The 19,299-nt window shown below is 44.6% G+C and overlaps 1 protein-coding gene across 1 annotated transcript in view; it reads left to right on the top strand.

The window, feature by feature from the left end:
* The window catches only part of LOC138259883 (serine/threonine-protein kinase D3-like), a 429,799-nt gene that overhangs the window by 328,212 nt on the left and 82,288 nt on the right, over positions 1-19,299 (top strand). Inside the window, exon 12 of the mRNA XM_069207839.1 lies at positions 10,524-10,596. Within this exon, the coding sequence (XP_069063940.1) occupies positions 10,524-10,596 (73 nt within the window). The remainder of the gene's footprint in view (positions 1-10,523; positions 10,597-19,299) is intronic.

The following is a 19,299-nucleotide window of genomic DNA, read 5'->3' as shown; positions in this document are numbered from 1 at the left end:
GGTCAATATATATTACTCGAAAGTAGTGGTTCACGGGCACACAAATCCAAACGCGTTAAAAACACGAGCGTTAGGCGCGTGTACAAAAACTATGTTAATCGAAGGTAGAAGTTGACGCGCGCACAAAGCCAGGCGCGTTGTGGACACGAGCATCAGGCGTAACTTAACTTACAGTTTCAAAGAAAACACTTCAGTTATTATTAAAAGCGTTACCTCGAATCCAAATAACAAGTTGTTTGCCGGTTGTATTCAGACAAATGCGATGGTTTAAACAAACGCAATGTAAGAAATTCGAAATCGGCGTTGGTTTTTAAAAACGAAATACGTCCTCCAAAACGTCAGAACAACATTTCAGATTAAGAAGGCTTCAAAAGTTCATACTTGCAAAATCAGAAATAGGCGCTACATTTCTCCTTTGACACAGCGCCCAATACTGCAGCAAAACACGAATGTACACGACGCTTGGATCCTTGGAAAAGGTGGATGTTGCGATGGATAACTCGTCGCCAATGACACGTAGTATTTTCCAATGCTTTTATTGTAAGCAGATAACTTTAAAGTACATCAACATCCAGCATAGGTAGCCAGTACATTTCCTAGTCCCCTTCCACCTTCGCTCTCCTCCAACCGTCCTCTCTGGAATCCCCACATCTCCAAGTTCCACCTATTACCTCAGCATTTCTAGAATCTCATCAATAGACAGTGCATTACAGTACATGAAACCATAACACAATCCTTAAACACACCACTCACTCACCTACAACTAAGAAAAGAAGACAAACTGGGGGAAAAGAACAAGTAAAAATCTTTCTCACAGGCTACATCTGTGTCCCCCTCCAAGCAATCAAAGGGCCCTAAGAAAAATAAATTTTCCCTGAATTTTAAGATACTGGCCCTGATCCCGCCGCCCGCCAAGCGGGAACCGCCAGAAGACCGTAGCGTGGTCAAAAGACCGTACCGCGGTCAAAAGACCGCGGCGGTCATTCTGGGTTTCCCACTGGGCTGGCGGGCGACCGCCAAAAGGCCGCCCGCCAGCCCAGCGGGAAACACCCTTCCCACGAGGAAGCCGGCTCAGAATGGAGCCGGCGGAGTGGGAAGGTGCGACGGGTGCAGTTGCACCCGTCGCGAATTTCAGTGTCTGCAAAGCAGACACTGAAATTCTTTGTGGGGCCCTCTTACGCCGGCCCCACGACACCCCATACCACCATCCTGTTCCTGGCGGGTGAACCGCCAGGAACTGGATGGCGGTATGGGGAGCCAGAATCCCCATGGCGGCGCAGCAAGCTGCGCCGCCATGGCGGATTCCCATGGGCAGCGGAAAGTCGGCGGTACCCCGGTATTTACCGCCAGGGTCAGAATGACCCCCTCTGTCTTCCCATCAATCCCTTGATTTGGATCAACAGCCTCCAGTTCAGCCAGCCTCAACTCAGATTTAGGGCAAGTGTCTCTTGAACACCGCCCTTGATCTTCTTCAGATGCCGGCTGGGTTGCCCCCTCGACATCCCTGAGAGTGGGATGAGGCTTCCTTGATCCCAACCCTCTAGTCTCAGAATCAAAAGAGCGTTCTCCAGGCCCTTCGCTTCTACAAGGTCTCTCCAGTAACTTATCTCTTTCTCCCTTTGTAGGGGCCCAATGTTAGCATTTTGAGGACCAAGTTTTGGGTCTGGCACCCAGTCCTCTCCCCTCAGATTTCACGAGTAGGGGGTCTTGCTTGGGTCAGGGGACGTCTGTCTTCCACCCATCCCCAGGCCCCCTCTGGTGTTTAAAAAAAATGGTTTTATCCTGGAAGATCACCTTCGAATTGGCAGGGAAAAGAGGAATGTCCTGATGCACTGCCCGGAATTTAGCCTTAACTGCATCTAATGAACACCTCTGTTTCAGCACCTCGCGGGAATAATCAGGAAAGAACATGATTGTGGAGGAATCATATTTGACTGTTGCCAATTGGCACGCCTCTTTAAGAATCACGTCACTATCATCGAAATGCAAGAAGCGTGTAATAAGGGATCTCGGGGGGTGGAATTCCCCCTGTGGCTTTTTAGCTGCAAGTGCCCTTTGGGCAAGCTCAATCATGAAGCAGGTGGAAAAGTTGTTAGACATAAAGGTGGCACAAAGCCACCTCTCCAGGAGTTAGCCACAGTCTTACTCATCACACTTAAATGCAAATGCCTCTATCACTCAAAAGTCTTTTATTGAGGGGATGAACTTAGATTTAAATATTAAATTGCTGTCAGGAGTCAGGTTTGTTTCAATAGCTAAATCTTGCATCCGTTCAGTTCTCTATCTTTTCGTAAGAGAAACTAATGAGTTTATCCACCCTTCCGTTGGTGTAAAATGTTCAAGGCAGTCTTTCATGAGTAGGGTACTTTTAAAGCTCACATCAATATTTCCCACAATTGCCTGGCACTGCTAGTGTCTCTTTTAGGCACCACTTATTCAAATCTCACATCCATCCCATGAATGAGAGACCTTAATTTGACTTACACACCATAACTATCTTTCTTTTAGCCAAATAAAACTGCTGTGTTAGAGAACCTCACCATGCATATCTCCCCTTTGTAGATGTTACGAACCCCAATAGGTACATTTCGAGATGGCGCAGTCCCACGTGTATTTGATTGTGAGTTTGTTAGTAATTTCCCCCAGTAATCCCACAATATCTTGCACTTCCACATCATATATGGGAACTCTGTAGTGATTTGTTTACGTCTCAGCTTCATCTATTTCTCCAAGCTTATTGTTTTGCACCTCATGTGGCAGGTATGACCTATGCTTATGATTATGTAGAATATATTTACTCCTTGCATTATGAGACCCTTTCTATGTAGAATAGTCAAATCTTTATCATTCTCGATCTATAAGTTGTTATGGAACCCACCTTTCTCTTAACAGAGACTGGCTGATTTTAACTATGCCTTGCAATGGTTCTCTAGATTAGCGATGCATCTTTATTTTCAGTTCAGTATTGGTAAACACTGGCAGAGGTGCACAGTCATGCAGGTCTATCATTCATGTGTTACATGGGTTTCTAGCTGCCCTCTATTCAATAAATTGGCCATTCATGTCCCGAAAATGTGTATGTATGTCATTGAGTTTGTTAGATGATATTTATCTATATTTTCCATTGAGTTCTCACTATGTTATTGCCAAGTAGTCATAACAGTACCCGGCTAAAACTAATGAATGAGCAGGACAGGCCAAGAAGCATATCATGAAGAGCTCCACTGACTCAGCATAGAGCCAAGAGCCTGTTTTGTTGCATATGAGGTGTCTAAAGTTCATATATATAATTTAGAATTTTTCAGAGAATTTTTCTATCCATGATCTGGAACAACATCCTGTATGCATCAGGACTGCCCTAATGCTGCTCAAGTTTAGAAGAGAGTTGAAAACACTCCTTTTAAAGAACACTACATTACAATACAATAAAAATGCAATAACTGTCTACTTCTCTTATCACTCATTGACTTTCCCTTCTCTCTGTATAGCGCTCTGCTGCCTTTTTGGCTAGTTTTATGCCATAAAAATATCACATACATACATAGATACGTAGCAATGCGATGTTAGCTGTTAGTTTATCTATATGAAGAAACACCTTCTTCCTCCAAATCAGATTACTAAACCTGTTCCCATCCCTGACCCTTAACTTAACCATAATACTCCATGAACGCCCCCAGCTCATACAGTCAAAGAAAACCTGTTTCTAGAAAGTAAATGCGGTGGCTTAACAACCGTACATTGTGGCCACAGCTTATTAGAGCTCCTGACACAGCCTCTATAAGCCTGGACCTGCATTAATAAAGGTAATCTTCTGGACCACGCTCTCCCCCCCTCCCCCCCCACCACCCACTGGGACAGCCCAGACTGCCCTGCAGACTTGACTCTGTTCCTGGCTGGGTGTGGAAGGCCGAGGCATTAAGCCGCATGATGAGGCCTTCTTGCCATATAGCCTGAGAGTATCCGGCTGGCGTGCCTGAACCATGCCATTGCCATCAGGTACGTGGCCCTCAGTGCCATGTGGAGATCCTGCTTTTACCCTTTGGGGCTCAATGAACCACATGAAGGGCCTGCTTGGGGCATCTCAGTCTAGCGCCCTGTATCTCTACTCCTCCCTTAGTCCGGCGGGCCTTAAATAGACCATGGAGAGCAGCCCCTCCCTTTAATACCTTATGGTCAGCATGGGGTTACAGGCCTACTGAGGTGTACAGGGAGGCCTAGAGAGATCTTACAGAAGGTGAGTGACTTTTTCTACTTTTCCTCCGATGGCACTTTGCAACTCCCTTCTTTCTGTCTCTCTGAGTCGCTGGACCAGCAGTGCCTTGTGCTGCTTATGCTAACCCTGTCCATGGTCCCTGGGATGAGACGGGCTATCAGGAAACCGTCACTCTCTGAATATTTCATGTAGGGCTAGAACATGCTGGAATCCTGGGCAATCAGTGGAAGTTAGTGCCCCTTGCATTGGGACTTTGCACCATCCCTACCTATGATATCTGATCACTGTGCTCCTGCTGCCTGACATTACCACCCACCTAGGGGCCCCCAAACTGTTCTTCTCCCACGCTGTGTTTCAGTGGATTAAAGCAGGACGAGGCGGGTCAGGCCAGGGCCACATTAAGTACAGACTTCACCTTACCACTGGCTTATACTCTGTATACCAAACCCCCACCATTTAGGCATCAGTACTTCGCATGGGCAGAACACACGGCACGCAGAAGTATGCACGGCAGCCTACGCCCAGTATACACCTTAAGATGACCAAAGTTACCCTGGCTTTATTGGATACTTCATGTTAGAAGATCCACTCACCACAACCAGTGAAACTAGACACCCTTATGATGGTGATCACAACTTCCCAGTTGCACCAGAGACCAAAATAGATGCTTTAACTATAGACTTTACTTACCTCTGAGAAAATCAAAAGAAGCTGATGGAGAAAGTGGCTGCAAACACAGCGACCACTGGCACTATACTCCTCTCATCCAGAACTTTTTCCCAACATACCCAACATGCACTGGAACGCCTGAAGATTTTAGAAGATAGACTCAAAGAAGCAGATAGGCAGTCTCACCCCAATAATATTTGCCTCCTGCATGGCACGGAAGGGTAAGACCTTCCTAGTATCATGGAAAATGGGCTATGGAGGCTGGTAGCCCGGACATCCTTGATGGCTGATTTAGCAATTAATAGGGTATACAGGGTCCTGGCTGCCACCCGCCACCGGGAGCACCTAGAGGGCCTTGTAAGGGAAGCTGCTCAATTTCAAAGACCTAATACTGTGTGAATCCCGAAAGAAGGACCAAGTCCAATTGATAATGCAAACGTTATGATCTTCCTGGACTATACCTACTGTCTAATGTAAATGCTCCTCTTTCATGCAGTTGAAAAAAAGACTATGGTCCCTGGGATACAAATACCCACTACTCTTTACTGCTAAGCTGTGGGTTACAGCTGACCAGCAAACCCACTTCTTCACAGACCCAGATTCCGCCTGGGACTGGCTGAAGGCTTGAGAGGGCTCGCTGCCATTCTCTCCACCAGTCTAATCATCTCAGGACCCTATCATCAGCAAAATGTTAGTGACAGTTCGGAGACTATGCTCCCAGACCAATGCTGTAGGCTACAGCCTTAGGCCCTGCCAGAGCAACAGCGTACAATCAAACTGTTGTTATTGCTGCAGGACTTACCAGCCACCCTTGCCTGTGTATATCATTCCAGCACTTCCTCCGATGATGCTTCCTCAGTGCAGTCAACTTGGACATGCTAGATACCCCTGTGATCACGACACAAATGCAGATGACTTGTTCTAGCTCCCCTCATTTGCAGACCTTCAGAGTCTATTCCATTCAGTCATATCCATGGATTAGAGGGTTCAACAGGGTAGTTCTGACGCTCTACGCTCTTGGCTCACCTTGCTAGACTGCGGTCACCATGTTCTACCCCCCTTAAACTCTCTCCCCTTAGGTAAAATACTAGCTTCCCATTCAACCATTAACAAAGCATTACACTCCTATTAAGAGAACCTTTATACATCCTCAGCAGTTTTCACACCTACAACTGTAGTTGCTTCCCTCAACCAGCTCTCAATACCTTGACTGCCCCCTACAGCTAACGAAGACCTTGATTTTCAATTATCACTACAAGAACTCAGTGGTTTTTCATAACCTGCCCTAAAGGAAGACCCCCAGTGCGGATAGAATTTCATCTGAATTCTATACCCTCTTTGCTCCCCAGTTAGCACCATGGCTGCTTCAGCTCTATACAACCTCCTTAGGGAGGGGACATTCCCCAGACTCAAGCAAAGCCATTATTTTCATCATGCTTAAACCCCTCAAAAACCCAACAAAATTGGCCTCTTACAGTTCATTGTTGTTCCTTAATGTTGACTTTAAGATCCTCACTAAATTGCTGGCTAACTGATTACTTCTGTATTTTACCACCTTGATTCACTCCGATCAATCAGGCTTCATTCCAGGTTGTAGTGCCTCTCATAACCTTTGAAGACTTTGGGATGTCATGGCAAGTTTCTCGTATAACTTCCTGAAAGCTACTTGTATTGCCCTAGTTCTAGAAAAAGCCTTCAACTACCTTTGATTGGACTATATGCTGGAGGTCCTGAAAAGGACGGGAACTGGCCTAAAATGTTGTAAGTGGATTTGCCTCCTATCTGTGACCCAACTGCTAGGGTCAAGTCAGGGCAGTGTATTTCACAATCTTTTCCCATAGGTAGGGGCACCCACCAAGGGTGCCCTCGCTAGCCATTGCTTTTGGCAATAGCAATGGAGCACCTGGCAATCCAGTTGACCCAACAGGGTGCACAATGGGGTATACTTCGTAAGACTGCTTTTCATGGAACATCAAGATACACTGACAATATACTCCTATGTTTGAGATGCCCAATTAGTTCTTGCTCCCATAGCTTGTTTATTGACAGACTTTGAAGGGAGCTCAGGACTCACAGTTAATTTGTCCAAATCCTGCATCTTTCGCCTCAGCACAAGTTGCACACTTCCAGCTACTCTTCCTCTAGATTCTCAACTTATTTGAGAACTTGTCACATTTAGGCACCTCAGCATTAATGTATATCATACATGGGAGTGCTTAGGGTATGGTAACCTAGGCAGAACTATTAGGTCACTGAAGGCGCAATTTGCCTAATGGTCAACATTGCGTTTGATGGTCATGGGTCCGATAGTTTTAATTAAAATTATAGCACTTTCCCACTGTGTATATATTTTAGCAATCTTCCCTTATTACACTCTCATTCGGAGGCCTAGGACTCCCAGATTTTGAACAATATTATCTCGCAGCTCAACTTCAATGGCCGACCAGCTGGTTGGTGGGGCATTCTCTCACCGAGGCCAAAGGTCAGCCTCCCTGTTTAGGAACAGAGCTCGGGTCTGATACATACCATAACCCTGTTACTAAAGGTCCCCTTCCCTAACATCCTTCCCCTGCTCTCCATAGTGTTGTATTGCTACTGAAACTCATGAGCCCTCTACAAGCATAGATCCCTCTATGGCCCTGGGATCCCTCTAGCAAGTGTGGTAGACTTCAACAGCACCATACCCCAGTCTTAATTTGAAGCATGGGCCGAAGAGGCAATTTATTTTCCACTAGTGAACTATTAACATTCAACACTCCCCAGATGGACTACACGATCCCTCCTGGCCACTTTCTCAATTCGACTCTAATCAAACAAGTGCTGAAAACAGCATTCCTGTCCGAGACACAGATCCCCTGTCAATGTAGTTATGAACCACTTTACACACTTAGGGGATAGCACACACCTGGTTCACTGCCTATACCAAGCTAAACTCCAACACTGGGAGAAAACCAGAACTCCCCTTTGAGAGAAATTGGAAGATGATATAGGCCACACACTGCACGATTAAGAGTGACAGCTCGTTCTGTCATACCCACATAAGGTGTCCTGCAATTCATGGTTTAAAGATATTCAATTCAACATTCTGGACAGGGCCTCTCTTACTCTCCCATCGCATCTCCAAGATCTCACCGGATCTTCCTCATTTTGCCCCTGATGTCGCTCCCCAACCTCCCCATATGTTATGGTTGTGTGGGTGCTAACCAGTTACTGGACCGAGTCATTACCACACACCACCAAATTACACTCCATCGTTAAGGTAATTCCTTATTTTGTCTATATTCTTCATGGCTTCCTGCACCAGCCCCACTACCTGACAAATGGAGGCACTCCGCTCTTACACAGTGTAGCCAAAGCACTGCAGAGTCAAAGCTCAGATGCAACGTAAAATCTTAAATATTGCTATTACCTGGAACCTGTGCAATTGCACAAGTAAATACTGATTCCACGGAGGTCTTACCGGATGTATTACATACCTCCTATCCTGAGCTTTGCACTCAGAAATGAGGCATAAGATGCCTTATCACAATGTAAGATTCATTATCAATATTTACCACACCATATGCCACATAATATACATTTTAATCTGTGGAAACTCACATTTGTACACAAATAGGAGTTTAATCCCTACTCATTAATAGGCTTTAGAGTTCTGACCCCATGTTTAAACTATTTTGAAAAAATGGGGCAACCCAGTACTCTAGGACCTGGGTAAGTGAATAATGTAACATAAAAATGTTTTAGTCCCTCTCGGGGAAGGATATGAATCAACCTCCACGAAAGTGGTTGTACCATAAATAACTTTCTGTACCAATGAGGTTTGTGAGTAATATATCACATTTATTAGAAACTTAAATTCAACAATTTAAAGTAAAGTAATCGAGGTGCTCATGTATAACGGTGCAGTGTGAGGGAATTATGTGTTAGAATAAGTGTTGCAGTGCTATTTACATGAAAACTAAAACCAAACTGTGGTTAAAAGCATAGGGTCTCAAATAAGCACTTATAACCGTAGATACTGTGAGCCTGCTGAATTTTTCAAAAGTCAATCCACAATTTCTAATACAATGTCGACATTTCGACCCCAATCCAAGAAATTAATTCAGACGGGCCATCATCAGGACAGAATATTGAAATAGGAAGCACCTAGAATACAATACAGAAAGCATGTATCAGTACTTTGTCCTGCATCTAGTCAGCATCTAATAATTCAACATATAATATGGTTATATTATCAAATCCATATTTAACATGAGGTCACTACTTCTTTATGTGATAGTAAGTCAACCTCTAAAGAGACAGAAATAAAATTTACCTTATTGATTTAGAAAATAAACCAATTTGAGGACGTACTCACCCCTATTTGATTTTACTCAGACACATCCTAGTCGTGTTAACAATAAAACTATACCAATTCGCCTTCCATCTCATGTAGCCCTGGTGTGTTGTTAATAATACCGCTTTTTTACTTTGCCATCTAGAGAAAAATTATATATATATAATTAATTGTCTTATTGTTGTTTTCAAGGTCGAGGCTACTGTATACGGTTTGAAAATAAGCATGAAAAATGCTTTATAGTTCCCTAATGGCTTCAGGAAGGTCTTAGATTGTTCCCTGAAAATGAGCCAATTGTTTAAAGTCCTTTTTTAAAACTTGTTGGCGTGGTCCTATGTTAAAGTTAAGGATCTGCAGCCCTGATTTAATCAGGTTAAATGCTCTAGTTTTGGGAAGAAAGTAAACAAAATATAATGAAGTCAGATAAATGAGTCTCTGCCAGATAAAAATTCCAGCAATCCTGTTGATTCAATCTTCTTACTTGGCTTGTAGTTCAGCAGCACGGTAATAGTTGCTGCGTTGGGTTGCGTAAGAGGGAAAAAGCAGGAAAGTGCCATATCTTTAAGGAAATGCACTTTCCTGCACTCTTCCTTGCACTGACACACAAGCAGGCTGCCTTGCGCCACACTTAAACCTTTACATCATATTACTATGGTGTGTGCGTGATGTCTAGCATTAGGGGGTAGCTTGGTCAGAAAGATTGGGGGGGGGTGAGTTTCAGCTTTACAAAATATTATGACTAGACAAACTTTAAAACTTTTTTAACGTTTGGTGCGCGCTTAACAGTGCAGCACACATACAAAGTCAGAAAAGTACAAATATTTCTCTAAGTTAACGCCACTCTCATAATGACATTGCAGACCCAAAGTAAAATGTTAGTAAATCTCCCCTCTGATGATCTTATTTATGCCTGCATTGAATTGAAGGTGGAAGATCATTATTTTAAAAATAATAGGATGTTGCACAAAAGATTCTATACATTTTGATTGTAGGCTACCAGAAGTTACGGTTTAGTTTAGTTTTAATTTGGGTTCTCATGAATTGCTGCAGTTCCTTTTCCTGTGGCAAACGCTCTAGTTGTAATTTAGTGTTTTCAAAATCCCTGGTTGGGGGAGATAGTGACAATACATATAGATATTGTATTCTCAGAAAACACTTTTAATCAAACTTACTTTATGTATTTTTTTATAAGCGTTCAACATTTATTTTTTCTATGAAGCGATCATTTATGCAAATGAGCAAGTGTGTGGCAGGCAAATCTCAGCTCTAAATCATTAATGCATATTCTTTTGTTTTGTTACTCAGGACATCAGTAATCTGTATCAGATCTTCCCAGATGATGTCCTTGGTTCTGGACAGTTTGGTACTGTGTATGGAGGTAGGTTACTTGTAAACCTCTGAAACAACTTATTTTGGGCATTGTTCCCCTTTTTGTGTGACAGATCTTCCATTTACATTTTTTTTAGTTTTGATGACTTTTTCCGACTGCTCTTCTTTTTTATTTACTTCTTTAACTCTCTACTCTCTTTCGCCTTGGCTGCCTTTTATATTCATCCTTCTTTCCTTAACATTGCAGTCTCTTCCTCCTTCTCCAGTTTCCCTCCCTTCCTACACGGTTGTGTTTCTTCAACCTTCTTTTTTGACTTCCCGAACCCCCGCCCCTGCCCTGAACCCTAAAACCTACCTTGCCCTGTCCTAAAAACGCCCCAACCCCCCATGCTGCACTAAACCTGAAAACCTTCCTGTCCTAAAAACGATCCCACCCTGTGATAAAAACTATCCCAACTCCCCAGCCCTAAACTCTAAAATGTACCCCACCCTGATCTAAAAACTACTCCGTCCTGTCCTAAAAAATACCGCGACCCCGCCCCCACTTGAGCCCTAAAACCTACCCCACCCTATCTTAAAAATTGCCCCACCTTCTCCCACCCCAGCCCAAAACTCTAAAACCTACCCCACCATGTCCTTAAAAATCCCCCCACCCGCCCCAACCCCACTTACCTGGCCACCGCATTCCTCTCCTGGCAGGTCCTGCTGAGTGCCTGAGACACACATATGCATGGTGCCTTAACCACGCATTTGCATGCGTGGGTACACTATGTGTTGCTCCGGCCTTATAGAAAAGGCAGTTTCCGTCATGCTTCCCTTTTAATTTGTTAACCCTTTCTTCTTTTATGTCTGTATATTTTATTCCATTTTGCCCCATCCCTTAACTTTTAACGTCTGACTCCCTCTCATACTGGTGCCCACAACACAATCATGTGCCTACCTGCTCCAGCAGCATTTTTCTATCATTTCTTTCTTGCCAAACATTCTAAATCTTCACTGGCAGATTTGCGTGTACCAGCAAGTGTAGATTTATACAGGGCAGCCATAAATCTACTCCGGCAGATTTGCACATATGTGCACGTGTATATTTATGACTTCCTGAAGATGGGGTAAAATGGTTTCTAACTTTACTATCCTCCAGAGTTGTTTGAGTGATCACAACCATTTAGGTTTGACTTTGTTAGTGAACTAGCGGGACAGGCAGGGGCCTGGACTGCATCTACTAGCAATCCATGTACTTGGAGGCGCTCTTTGCAGTTGTGCCCGCCCACCCAGTGCTTATCAGCACGTTTACTCTCCCACAGTGCGGGATGAGCGCGGGACACTCCGGGCAAAGTGCGCAAAGGCTGACCTGTTTTAGCCTGTCATTGCCAGGAAGATGCTCTGGTGGGCCACCCCACTTGGTCCCTTGGCTCAAAGGTACTGTTTGGCTTCTTTTAAGCTGCTATTGGGACTTGTTTAGTATTTTGTGGTGTGTTGCAGACATTTTGAACTGGCCAGTTTAGTCATTCTATTTTCACCTTCACTTTAAGATGGGCAAAAGGAAACTTGGACGGAGTAATCCTATTTCAACCCCTCCCGTTAAGTGTACCTCCATAGACCACATGTTGGAGGGAGCTATGGGGGTGAAAAATACTGAGATTAAACTTAGAGAAGGCTTTCATTAAATTTGTACCCGGCTTCACCTGGTATGCTGTTGTTGATGAGTGTCCATGGATCTGCAGTATCAGTGCCACATATCCCTTTCACCCCTGCTCCAATTTTTACTGCCTCCTTAGAGGCCAACAACTCTGCATCATTGCCAGCATTGCCAGCAAGTGTTACCGACCCAGCACTTGCTAGGAAGGCCAAGAAGGGTAATTGCAGCAAGCAAATTTGTAACACCTCTAAACCACCCTAGGTCAACACATTGTTAGTGCAGGGGTGGGTCTTCCTATCTACTTTTCCCATCCTGGTGGGGAGTTGGTGGACTCTAGTCTTAAACACGCAAAGTTTCAATGGTTATATGGAGGGCTGCCTAAAGAGATTTGAGTAGCTGTTAAAATCTGAGCTCTCTCCTTGACTCTGTCGAAGCCCAACACGTGGCATTATCAAGAGATTCCCAAGGCGCCTGTTATGCAGCACCCTCAAGTGTCAACTATGTCTCAAGGTCTCTCTAGCTGGTATGCTGGGGCTAGTACTGGATCGATAGACCCATTATCTGAGGGGTTCCAAACGTCAAGTAGGAGCAAAGAAGTGCCTGTTGGCAATAGCAGTTCTTGTATTTCTGGAAGGCCCAGTACAGTCTACTCTCAATTGCCACCAGAGTACACACCTTACTTAATTATTTTAAAGGATGTCCATGTGTTACCACCACACAGGACCTAGCAATAAAAGTCCTCTCTGTGAGAAGCACTACTTGTTTGTACATTCATCCCAAAGACTCCCCAGGTGCCTGTTTGATTACCAACTTTAAGAACCCTCAAGTTGTTGATATGCTGCTTCAGCATCTTTCCTAGGGGACAATATCAAAGAGTAAAATTAAGGCTCTTCCACTGGGGTATTTTTATAGACTGCGTAGGCCAACTGGGTATGTCGGCCATGCGGGTGGGCCTTTTGTTTATTTAGACCAGTTGTTCTTTAGCGTTCCTACTAAAGAACAGCTGCACAGCTTTGTCATCAAAGGGGGCCAGGATTGACTGTCCACGAACAATGTGAATAAACAATGGGGGAAGTTATGTAATCAAGTGCTCTGTTTGAGAGGGCTCACCCATCTTTCCCACAGATCATGCTCTGTAGCGGGACATATGATTTTAAATAACATCAGCAATGTGGACTCTCAAGAGGTTCCCAGTACTATATCTTCCTTAATAAAAAGGCCAGCCGATCAAAAAGTGGAGGTATTAAGATTCTGTCTTGGAATGTTGCAGGGATTCAAGGAAAGCTTGTATATCCTGATTGGATATTGTTCATCAGTGAGCATGGCATAATCTGTTTGCAGGAAACTTGGGCTCTGGATGAGTCCCATCTAAATGGTTCCACTGTCTAAATACCCTAGCAACTCCCTCCAGTACGGGAAGACTTAAAGGTGGACTTTCTACTTTCTTTGCCACCAAATTGACTAAACTCAAAACTATGGAAGTTAATCTACCTGCTTTTACCAGTTATCCCTAATGATTTTGCCAGATATGTTTGAAATTGTGTTGATAAATGTTTATTGGAATGTGTTTGACAATAACTCAACAAAGGTTATTGATGACCTTGAAGAAGACATTGTAAGTGTTCAGCTCGGGCATAGAAAGGAAGTTCTTGTTATTTGGATGGGAGAGTTGAACTTACACCTATGTGAGGATAGTTCTATTAGCCTTTGTGGTCTGAGAAACCAGGGAGGGGTGGAAGTGACACACTTTAAGCATGGACGTTATTGGGATGCAGCCTATAGAGTTCTATTTGCTAGGAATTTGAGCTTTGCCCGAGAGTATAGAAGCTCAATTGCATCTCTCCCATCCTCATTTAGTGGCAACAGGAAGGATAGCAATACTGATCATGTTATTATCTCTAACAATCTTTTCGCTTTACTGCAAGATTATGAGGTAGTGGCCAGATGTAGTAGTGACCACAATCCACTAATTGTTTCTTTTTCCCTAAATCTGATTGAGGAGGGGCAAAATTATGTCACCCATCCAACTGAGTATTCATGTAATGAGAGCATTAAATGCAGATGGGAAACAATTGATAAGGATAAATGTATGCATGATATTACTAAGGCAAATCAAAGTGCTTTCTCAATTATAACCTCTAGTGAGAAACCACCTATGAGTTATAGAGGCTTTTGGCAAGGTATCTTAATCTGTTTCTGCTAAGATGCTAATTAACAAAAGCCAGAAGCAATAAACCTTTGAAGTGTTGATTTAATCACATCTGTACCTCAGTGCACATGCAAGTCAAATGGGCCGTAGTAGAAGAAACCTTGCTCCCAGGAAGAAATCAAGTTCTTTAGGAATATCTTTAGGAAAGCTTTAGAAACAAGGAAAGCTGAGGTCAGAAGTGAAGGATGGGAGGATTTGGAGAAGGTGCCCACTGTAAGGGACAATGCAAGTTTTTGGAAAATTGTGAACAAACCCTTTTTTCAGGGTATAATAAACCCAGCCTTGGCACTAACATCATTGTCTATTCCTGGATAGAACATCTCACTGCTTTATTTACCTGCAGAACAGACATTTTCCCATCAGTAACTTCCACTGAACTACAGCTGGGTCAAGAAGAACTTTATTTATTAAGCAGTCAATTCAGGTTGAGGACATAGCAGCAGCAATCAATCAGAGCCAATCTGGGAAAGCATCTGGTCCAGACGGGGTCTCTATGGACCTTTTTAACTCCAATGTTATTTTGTGGTCTCCCATTTTAACAAACGTTTTAAGGGCCGCAGTTACAGGTCATCCAATTCCATCATGGAAGGTGGCAGTGTTGGTACTGATTTTAAAAAAGGGAGAAAAAAAGCTGCCTAGCTGCTACTGCCCAATTTCCCTTTTGGGCCGCTCATGTCAGATCCTGGGCAGGATTTTTGCATTAAAACTTGAGGCTTGGATAGAGGAGAAGCAATTACTCTTTAGTCCACCATAAGAGTTTTGTAAAGGTGTTTGCACCATTGACCAATACCTAAACCTTCAGCCCATCCTGGGAAAATATGTGAAATGTGGGGGTCCGTCCACCTCGCATTTATGCAACTCTCCAGTGCATTTGTTATGGTAAACTGCTCTATTCTGTGGTCCATTCTGGACAAACGAGGGTTTGACAGGCCATTGATAAATTGGTTTTGTAGGATGCACTCTGGCAGTTTGGTGAAAATCCAGTATGGGACAAGTGGGGAACTCTCTCTGGAAATTAGCCCAGGACTGGTGTGCAGCAAGGTTGGGCGTTAGCCCCTCTGCTGTTTTTACTCTACATAAATGGTTTGGAGGAATCAGTGCATTGTGTAGGGAAAGATACACCCAAAATCAAGGAACTATCAATTACAGTTTTGCTATATGCAAACGATGCCATGCTTATTGCGTGAACGGCTATGGAGCTGCAAACCCTCTTAGATAGGTTTAAACATTTCATGGATATTTAGGCCTGAAAACAAACCTAGGTAAATCTTTTGTAATTATAATGGGTCCTAAAAAAACGAAAACTATGACATTTCAATTGTGTGACACTGAAATAGCCAAAGTAAATAAGTTTACCTAGTTGCGAATTGAGTTTGGTTCCAAGATGAGTGAGGACTTTTTATTTAGACCACACTTCCAGAGATCAATTGATTCTTTTCTGAATTTTGCAAGAAGAATGGGACAAAAACCGGTGAAAGAACGTTTTGCAATCTATAATGCAAAATGCATTGCAATAGTGACCTATGGAGCAGGAGTAAAAGGGTTATAAAAAATATGATTCCCTTAAGATCATAAAACCCTTTTTTCTGCGTCATCAGTTGGCACTACCACAGCCCCTTTCTAATTATTGCTTGCCATTTGGAACTTGGTGCAGTCTATTTAGAGGACAGAATTAAAAATTACCCCGTTACTTCTATGGGTGATAATGTGGTCGACCCCAGAAGCCAACCTTACAAGGGAGATTAGACAAGACTGCCTCCATTTGGATAACACCTGGTCTGTTCCCTGGCTGATATATGCAAAATCTGTTTTTATGAATTCGGGAATTGAAGGGCATTTTCTAAATCCAGACACTATTACGAGGGTTACTAAACCATTGGTTAAAGAGTTGTTCCATAAGAGGAGAGAAGAAGTTCGCCAAAGGTTTTTTTTATTAATCCCAGACAGCTCTAAACTATGTGTCAATTAAACCCTCACTAGGCATGTGCTGACCCTTGTTCACAATGAGAGCACAGATTTTACCTTACCAGTTTCCTTTTTAATTTAATTCATTTTCTTGTAGCATATCCTTCCCAAGTCACCTGATTTTTTGCATGAATCTTTTTATTGTTTATTAATAGTAACAGAACATAGCATTACAGCCGCGCCCAGGTAGGGACCCTATGCGCACGCTCCACTGAGAAGAAGGGTGTCAAAGATCCCTCCGGCACCAGCCCTCGAAGCCAGGATTCAGAGTAGGTGACCGCATCCAGGCCCTCCACGCCTTCCGGGAGGCCTATGACCCGAATGTTGTTCCTCCGGGTACGGCCCTCAGCGTCCTCAACACAGTATTCCTGCTCGCCTATTCGGGTCAGAGCGTCCTGTAGCGAAAACTCCAGCCGAGTCGTTGTGGGCGTCAGCTCACCAAGCCGGTCCTCAAGTGTGCATGTTCTGTCCGGCACCTTGCGGTGGTCCGCATGCAGCAAGGTAAGGTCGTTGGTCACCTTATGTATTTTGCCCTCCAGAGATGCGTGGGCCTTCTCTAAAGAAGCGCCTATGCGCTCCACCGCTGCCAACACAGCGTCCAACTTGTGACTATCCTGATGCATCGCTTCCGGTGAAGGTTTAACGCCGGTCCTGGAGCGGAGGCGGCCAGAGCCCACCATGTTTTTGGCAAGGAAATTATGTGTGCTGCAGCAGGGCGTCACTGTAGGCACAAGCCAAGTTTCAGCAAACATGGGTGGGGGACAGCTTGCATGCTCCGTCTGAAGGGCGATGCGGCAGCACGTGCAGCCCCCTCCTCTGTCTTGTCGGCGCCACAAGGTAGGTCAAACCGCATAGAGACCCATAGGTGGCGGGCAAGATGACCAGCTGACGCAGCACATCTGGGCGCCTCCAGGGAGTAGTAAATTGTCTGCTCCCCAGTCCACGTAACAATAGTAGGTAGTCAGGAGGCCAACTAGGAGCCCCCCCCTGCACAGGGCACAGCCGTCAACAGGGTCAGGCGCCTGCATGTGAACGACAAGCGCCGGAGCAAGACAGGCCTGCTTGTGTGCACCCCAAAGACAGTGAGGTGCAGCAGCACGACCAGCCCCTCTGCTCAACACGGCACCGTCTCAATGGGCGTCAGCCCCAGGCGCCCGTGCCAACACCCGCCGGCAGCCACAGGGAGCCCAGGATATAGAGAGGTAGGGCCATGTTCTACTTAGCTGGCGTGTAGTCATGGTAGGCCCCAGGGCCGTCCCAGATCACCAGAGGTCCCCAGACAGCACAGGCGTGCCGTTGCTCCCAGATCAGTGAGGCGCCCAATCACCAGCACCATAGCTGACGCCCACTCAAGTGCAGCTGCCGCCAGGGGCCGTGCGCGGCCACGGCGTACTCCTCTAGCCTGGTCCGCTCCCCCTGTTTCCTCCAGGAACACCGGCAGCCCCAAATGCAATGCAACAGTTCTAACAGAGCTTCCAGCATCCCTCACCACCGCAACGGGAGCCGTCGACGTGCCAGAGGCTCCGTTCAGTAGAGTGCGGGGTGGGTGGTGGTTGGAACTAGGTTGTGTAAACCGGGGAAGAACCGCGGAGCACGATTAGATTGCACCCATCTTGGCTTGCTGGCCACGCCGCCCCTTCCCAGGTCACCTGATATGTTAATTCCCCCAACTTTCCCTGTGACTTTGTTACAAAACAAAGCATGTTGCACTTTATGCTATTTTGTAGTGTGTAATCTTCGCACAGGAAGAGCTTTCTGGTCTCAGATCTCCATGCAACCAACTGCAGGCAGCACAGGACAGGCGTAACCATATTGCAAAAGCTGACTACCATCCAGGCATCTTATGCCATGATTAATTTAATTAAAAGTTAGTTAGTTACAAGAAAGAGACATGGACAAGCTTTTGACATATAATGGTTATTAAATCTGGGGGTGGGTCCCACTGAGATATTTTGTGTTTTTATATTGTACACTGTATTTTCATTACTGTTTTAAAAAATGTTTGTTGTATTCTACGAGCTGTGCTTTTCTGGCTGGAACTCCAGCTGAGTAAACGGTTCTTGATGATGATGATAACTTTATTCACTAGCCTCCTTGAATCAGAACAAACCTAAGTTGTTCTTAGAAGTTACTAAGAATAGAGGCATCTGACGCAAATGGTTGTAGGAAACTGAGATCTGGTTGCAGAAGCCCCACACTTCTTGCCTGGTTTTTGATGAAACTTTGACTGAAGTGCACTGGGTTCCTGCTAACCAGGACCCGAATGCCAGTGTTCCTTCCCTTAAACAAGACACCTGGTCACTTGATGCTTAAGTGGCCAGGCCCTTTTGCACCTCTGTAAGTCCCCAATAAATGCTGTCTCTGGAACTTAGGGCAGTGGTACTAAAGAGGATCCCCCAAGAGCTGCAGCACAGCTTGTGCCACTCTAAGGGACCCAGCACCAAACTCATACAGATTGCCACTGCACGCTGCATGACAAGGTTCTCAGAAAAGTAAAAACATGACATGGCACACATCTGTGTGCCATGTCCCCTAACACTGCCTGTAATACATGTAAGTCACTCCTACAGCAGGCCTCACAGCCCTAAGGCAGGGTGCATTATATTACAGGTGAGGGCATGTCTGCACAAACAAATATTCCCCTACTATGTCTTCGTCGGTTCTTAGACATAGCAAGTGAAGAGGGAAGCCATATTAAATACATGTGCAGGACACTGGTAAGCATAAGTTCCTGAGCTACATGATGGCTTTACTAAAAATAGGGATGTTTGGCATCAAACATCTCATATTAATAACCTTCACTAATTCCAGTGATGGATGTATTAATACATGCACCAAGAGGGCACCTTAGAGGTGCCCTCTGAAAACTTACAAACTGCTGTTGGGCTGACTCACTAATTTCCACCACTCTACCACCAAGAGATAGGTTTCTGACTCCC

The sequence above is a fragment of the Pleurodeles waltl genome, chromosome 9 (genome assembly GCF_031143425.1).
Source record: "Pleurodeles waltl isolate 20211129_DDA chromosome 9, aPleWal1.hap1.20221129, whole genome shotgun sequence".
Classification (NCBI taxonomy): Eukaryota; Metazoa; Chordata; class Amphibia; order Caudata; family Salamandridae; genus Pleurodeles; species Pleurodeles waltl.
Note: the sequence above shows the minus strand (reverse complement) of the source record. Positions and strands in the feature narration are given on the sequence as shown.